The sequence below is a fragment of the Triticum aestivum genome, chromosome 4B (genome assembly GCF_018294505.1).
Source record: "Triticum aestivum cultivar Chinese Spring chromosome 4B, IWGSC CS RefSeq v2.1, whole genome shotgun sequence".
NCBI classification, from domain to species: Eukaryota; Viridiplantae; Streptophyta; class Magnoliopsida; order Poales; family Poaceae; genus Triticum; species Triticum aestivum.
In genome coordinates this window covers 576237547-576243951 of record NC_057804.1, presented here as the reverse complement: position 1 = coordinate 576243951, position 6405 = coordinate 576237547, and the positions used below count along the sequence as shown (strand labels likewise).

General features: G+C 43.8%; 1 protein-coding gene across 1 annotated transcript in view; it reads left to right on the top strand.

Annotated features, from left to right (window-relative positions):
• The first annotated feature begins 1507 nt into the window (after window positions 1-1507).
• Window positions 1508-6405, top strand: part of LOC123090231 (uncharacterized) — a 28568-nt gene continuing 23670 nt past the window's right edge. Inside the window, exons 1-5 of the mRNA XM_044511635.1 lie at window positions 1508-1696; window positions 1939-2232; window positions 2807-2998; window positions 3082-3228; window positions 3508-3627. Coding sequence (XP_044367570.1) covers window positions 1508-1696; window positions 1939-2232; window positions 2807-2998; window positions 3082-3228; window positions 3508-3627 — 942 coding nt within the window. The remainder of the gene's footprint in view (window positions 1697-1938; window positions 2233-2806; window positions 2999-3081; window positions 3229-3507; window positions 3628-6405) is intronic.

The window sequence follows — 6405 nt, the reverse complement described above, 5'->3', positions numbered from 1 at the left end:
GCGACGGGTAGAGCTCGTCGGAGATGGTGGTTCCAGTGAAGCAGGGCCAGTCCAGCAGCTCCAACGGCACCAACATGCACCAGTGGACCACCACGAACACGCCAGAGTGGTCAGTGGAGCTCAAGTGGCTCTGGAGAGGGAGGGGGCAGAGGACGGGGATCTTCGGCGAGCTTGGGACGGGGACGGCGGCCAGAGGCCTGCCCGACCGGGCTGCGGCTTCCTACGGTGGTGTGGAGGTGTGCTGAGTGTGTGTGCGGAGAGAAACGAGCTCAGGGGAGCTCTATTTATAGGCGAGGCCGAGGTGGGATCGAGAGCTCATCGGAGCTCTCTAGAGTGTCATCAGCGATGAATGGCGTTAGTTAGAGGGGGAGAAGACGCCGGAGATCACGCGAGGGCTGTAGACGAGCTGCGACAAGCACAGGAGGGCGGTACGTGATGAGCATGGGGGCACGGGCGCACTATTTCCTTGGCCGCGTCATGCCGTGCTCGCTGCGGCGAGCTCCGGCATCAGCGAGCGCCAGGGTGGAGTTAATGAGGTGCAAACGAAGATGGGGGCACGATTTGGCAAGGTGTGGAAGCATGCGCAACGAGCACGCGTGAAACAGAGGAGTTGGCGCACCGCATAGCGCGTCGGTCACATGCCAACCCACTTGGATGAACGTGGTCACCACGTGAACTTTGGCATCAACCTGAGCTAAGCGCAAACACCATGTCTGACAGGTAGTTCTTAATGGTTTTGGTTGTTTTGCATGGTTGGCTGGGTCATAGGTGAACTGTGGGAGTGGCTTTCTTCCTGGAAAGTTTCTCGACAGAAAATTGTGAGCTCCGGTGAGAAAAATTTAGTAAGAACTAAAAGGCTGTCCTTTGGGGTTTAGCAATCTCTTAGGAGGGTAATCAAGCTCAGAAAAGATCAGCCCTAAAAGATCAAGCAAAAATATACTTGTTGTGCAAAGTGATCATTCTGTCCAGAACATAAACGATTTTCTGTAGCAAAAATATTCCAAAAAGTTATGAAATATTTTTGCTCAAGAAGGTGCCCTAGGGTTCAAAGAATATTTGTGAATTTATTCAGGATTTTTGGAGCAAGAAATCTAGGGGTTGCTTTGGAGCATACTTCTCTGAAGTGATTTTCAGGGAGAAAATGAATATTTTTCTTTTATGAAAAATATTCCTTGGGCTTTTGTGGGAGTTTTTCAGAGAAGGAAAGGTGAGTTAGAGGTGGATGGGTCACTTGGGTGAAAATCAAGGGTAGGCCCAAGTGTTCAAGTCCATTTGAATTGATTCAAAACTCCAAATCCAAAGCAAATGCAAAAGAAAGTCCGGAAAAGGAGAGAAGGCAAATTCAGGCTATCACACTTGGTCGCACTCGCACCTGGTCGGAGCGACCGCGCACCTGGTCGGCCGCTCGCTTATCCTCTTCTTCTCCTCCCAACGCTAGCCCAACTCTTGTCCCCACCACGGCAGCCATTGCCGACATCGACGCCCTCCGCCGCTGCAGCCATTGCCGATGCCCTCCTCCATCGCCTCTGTCCCCATTGTCATGTCATCTTCCAGCTTCGTCTGCAATGCATTGCGTGGCCGCTCCGTTGTTGTACCATTGATCGGGTGCCCGGATTACGGCGAGCAGGTGAGGTTCTACCGGTCTAGCACCGATGAGCACGATAGATGGACCTTCTACAAGTGTGTCAACCACACTGTAAGTGCCCGTTCCTATATACTTGTTGATTCATGCCATGTCCATTCTTAGCAACAGTAGTACTGAAGTAGAGCACTGATTAAATTAGGCACATTAGTTGGTTAACTAGTCATTGCTCTGATTAATACAGTAGTTTAGACTGTCCTTGGTTGCAAAATTACTCATAGAACTAGTTGGTTAACTAGTCTACCATTGATTCATGCACTATGAACTTTACTGTCACTCTGTTATTTTTTTCTCAGGTCACTTGTGATTTTTGGCGCTGGGAGCTTGAATATGTGGTGCATCTGGTTGAAACAAGGCATCTGGTTGGTGATGCTGCTGTAGATGCAATTGGTGCAGCTGAGGACAGGAGGGAAGAGCTTGAGAGGCAGAGGACTGAATCAATGGCAGGCAGAAGCACTGTTGTAAGGGGCATGGCTAGAAGAGGCATGGCTGGAAGGGGCACTCTAGGCAGAACTAATTATGCCAGCTCCACTAAGAATAAGTATGCTACCAAGCGGCAAGTTGCTATGCTGTTTGGATTAGGTAGAGAGATTTTGCTGCTGCTAAAGCTGCTGATGGCTGTTGTTATAGTGCTTTGTGTGATGTGCTGCACCTTAATTATGAAGAAGTGAAGTGTTGTTAAATGAGTAGGTGTAGGTGTTCTAAGAGGTCTCTTGTTCTAAATTGAGCATACTAAAAGCCATTGTGGTTGTTTGCTCAGTATGAAGTCTTGGTTGTAATGCTTGCTATAATGGATAATATATCAATAATCTGAAGACTTTGTCCTAATGTTTGAACTGTATTTGATGTCAGAAGTGTAGTTAAACTAATTCTGACAGAAGTGTACTTTCTCCTAATTCTGTCAGAATTGTACTTATCCGCATTGCTTTGAAAGTACTGACAGAACTGCTGTCATAACTAATTGCTGACAGAAATGCACTTAACCTAATTGCTGGCATAACTGAACTAACTTATGTTAACTAATTGTTGTCATAACTGTAACTCATGTCAGCCCAGGTCCCCTTTCTCAACACAACTGAACTCAAAAGCAAGCATGTACTTGCACCTGCTGCAAACACCCACCCAGCAACTTGCACTCTACATGTAGCTTTGGTACACCACCACAACCACCACCACCACCACCAGATCCCCTTCTTCTTCCTCATATTTCATCTTCAATTTCATGCACCACCAGATCCCTTCTCTCCTCTGTCCAATAGCACCACCAGATCCCCTTCTCATCTTCATCCAGCAGTAACCATGGTGTCCTGGGATGATCTTCCTAGTTCTTCTGAAGATGACTATGTGACCAGCAAGGTTAGTGTGCTCCCCACCCAGTCTAGGGTTTCCCAGCTAGGGTTTCTCTATCAATTGATTCCAAATGTCTCTCTTTTGTTTAGCCACCTACCACAATTTCCTGTGAGGAATGGATTGGCTTGGCTACAGATCTGCCTAGCTTTAGATGTGGGCATGGATCTTTGTGTGAGAAGCATGTGGCATTTGAATCTGTTGATAGTGGCAGAAGGTTTCTAGCTTGTGCACGGAAGGTTAGTATTTTTTTTGCATTTGGCACTGCTAAACAGGAAGTCATTTGAAGTATGTTTTAAGTTTCATCATCATGCACACAACTGAATATTCCCAGTTAATTGAATTTTTTGTTTGGTCTAAATTGTTAGGGAGTACCTAAATGCAGATATGTTGAGTGGGTTGACCCTGAGTGGCCTGATGCTCTGAAGATGAGCCTAGATAGTTTATGGACCATGTATGAAAAGGAGAAAAAACAGAGGCTCAGACAGAATGTTGTGAGTGCTGAAGAAAATTTGAAGGTTCTTGAAGAGAAGAAGAAGATGGAGAATGAGTTGAGGCATTTCAAGCTTGATTTTGCTAAGATGGTGGCTGAGAAGGAGCAGACAATGAGTCAATTAGGCAGCACACAACTTGCTCTGGCTGATCTAAAGGAAGAACTTGAGAAGAAGAAGATGCCAGACAAGTCAGTAATTGCTACGTCTTGAGCTTGCGTTGGTTTTCCTTGAAGAGGAAAGGGTGATGCAGCAATAGTAGCGTAAGTATTTCCCTCAGTTTTTGAGAACCAAGGTATCAATCTAGTAGGAGGCTCCTCAAAAGTCCCACGCACCTACACAAACAAACAAAGAACTCACAACCAACGCAATAAAGGGGTTGTCAATCCCTTCACGGCCACTTGCGAAAGTGAGATCTCATAGAGATAGTATGATAAGATAAATATATTTTTGGTATTTTATATTATAGATGCAAAAAGTAAAGATGCAAATAAAAGAAGATTGAAAGCAAATATGATAAAAGATAGACCCGGGGGCCATAGGTTTCACTAGAGGCTTCTCTCAAGATAGCATAAGTATTACGGTGGGTGAACAAATTACTGTCGAGCAATTGATAGAAAAACGAATAGTTATGAGATTATCTAGGCATGATCATGTATATAGGCATCACGTACGCAACAAGTAGACCGACTCCTTCCTGCATCTACTACTATTACTCCACACATCGACCGACTCCTGCCTGCATCTAGACTATTAAGTTCATAAAGAACAGAGTAACACATTAAGCAAGATGACATGATGTAGAGGGATAAACTCATGCAATATGATATAAACCCCATCTTTTTATCCTCGATGGCAACAATACAATACGTGCCTTGCAACCCTTTCTGTCACTGGGTAAGGACACCGCAAGATTGAACCTAATGCTAAGCACTTCTCCCATGGCAAGAAAGATCAATCTAGTAGGCCAAACCAAACTGATAATTCGAAGAGACTTGCAAAGATAACTCAATCATACATAAAATAATTCAGAGGAGATTCAAATATTTCTCATAGATAAACTTGATCATAAACCCACAATTCGACGGATCTCGACAAACACACCACAAAAAGAGTTTACATCGAATAGATCTCCACAAGGGAGGGGGAGAACATTGTATTGAGATCCAAAAAGAGAGAAGAATCCATCTAGCTAATAACTATGGACCCGAAGGTCTGTGGTAAACTACTCACAACTCATCGGAAGGGCTATGGTGTTGATGTAGAAGCCCTCCATGGTCGATTCCCCCTCCGGCGGAGCACCGGCGAAGGCTCCAAGATGGAATCTCGCGGATATAGAAGGTTATGGTGGTGGAAATTGTGTTTCGTTGGCTCCCTGGATGTTTTCGGGGTACATAGGCTTATATAGGAGGGAGAAGTACGTCGGTGGCCGCCCGAGGGGCCCACAAGACACGGGGGCGCGCCTAGAGGGGGTGGACGCGCCCTCCTATCTCGTGGACGCCTCGGCTTCTTCTTGTCTTGCACTCCAAGTCCTCTGGATCACATTCATTCCAAGAATCACGCTCCCGAAGGTTTCATTCCGTTTGGACTCCGTTTGATATTCCTTTTCTTCGAAATACTGAAATAGGCAAAAAAACAGCAATACGGGCTGGGCCTCCGGTTAGTAGGTTAGTCCCAAAAATGATATAAATGTGTAAAATAAAGCCCATAAACATCCAAAAGGGGTAATATAATAGCATGGAACAATAAAAAATTATAGATACGTTGGAGACGTATCAAGCATCCCCAAGCTTAATTCCTGCTCGTCCTCGAGTAGGTAAATGATAAAAACAGAATTTTTGATGTGGAATGCTACCTAACATAATTCTCAATGTAATTTTGTTTATTGTGGCATGAATGTTCAGATCCAAATGATTCAAAATAAAAGTTCATATTGATAAAAGAAATAGTAACACTTCAAGCATACTAATCAAAGCAATCATGTCTTCTCAAAATAACATGGCTAAAGAAAGTTCATCCCTACAAAATCATATAGTTAGGCTATGCTTCATTTTCGTCACACAAAGATGTTCCAAAATTCTACACCCCCGATGACAAGCCAAGCAATTGTTTCGTACTTAAATAATCTCAAACTTTGTCAACCTTCACGCAATACATGAGCGTGAGCCATGGATATAGCACTATGGGTGGAATAGAATATGATGATGGGGATTGTGTGGAGAAGACAAAAAAAGAGAAAGTCTCACATTGACGAGGATAATCAACAAGCTATGGAGATGCCCATCAATTGATGTCAACATGAGGAGTAGGGTTTGCCATGCAACGGATGCACTAGAGCTATAAATGAATGCTCAACAAAAGAAAACTAGTGGGTGTGCATCCAACTTGCTTGCTCACGAAGACCTACGGCATTTGAGGAAGCCCATCGTAGGAATATACAAGCCAAGTTCTATAATGAAAAATTCCCACTAGTATATGAAAGTGACAACATATGAGACTCACTATATGGAAAACATGGTGCTACTTTGAAGCACAAGATATGAGACTCACTACATGAAGAACATGGTGCTACTTTGAAGCACAAGTGTGGAAAAAGAGATAGTAGCATTGCCCCTTTTATTTATTTTCTTTTTTTTCTTTTTTTCTTTTTTTCTTTTTTTTTCTTTGGACTATTTTCTTTTCTTTTGGCCTTTCTTTTTTTCTTTTTTTCTTTTTGGGCAATGCTCTAATAATGATGATCATCACACTTTCATTGATTACAACATATGAATTACAACTCGAAACTAGAACAAGATATGACTCTATATGAATGCCTCCGGTGGTGTACCGGGATGATGCAATGAATCAAGAGTGACATGTATGAAAAATTATGCATGGTGGCTTTGCCACAAATACGATGTCAACTACATGATCATGCAATGGCAA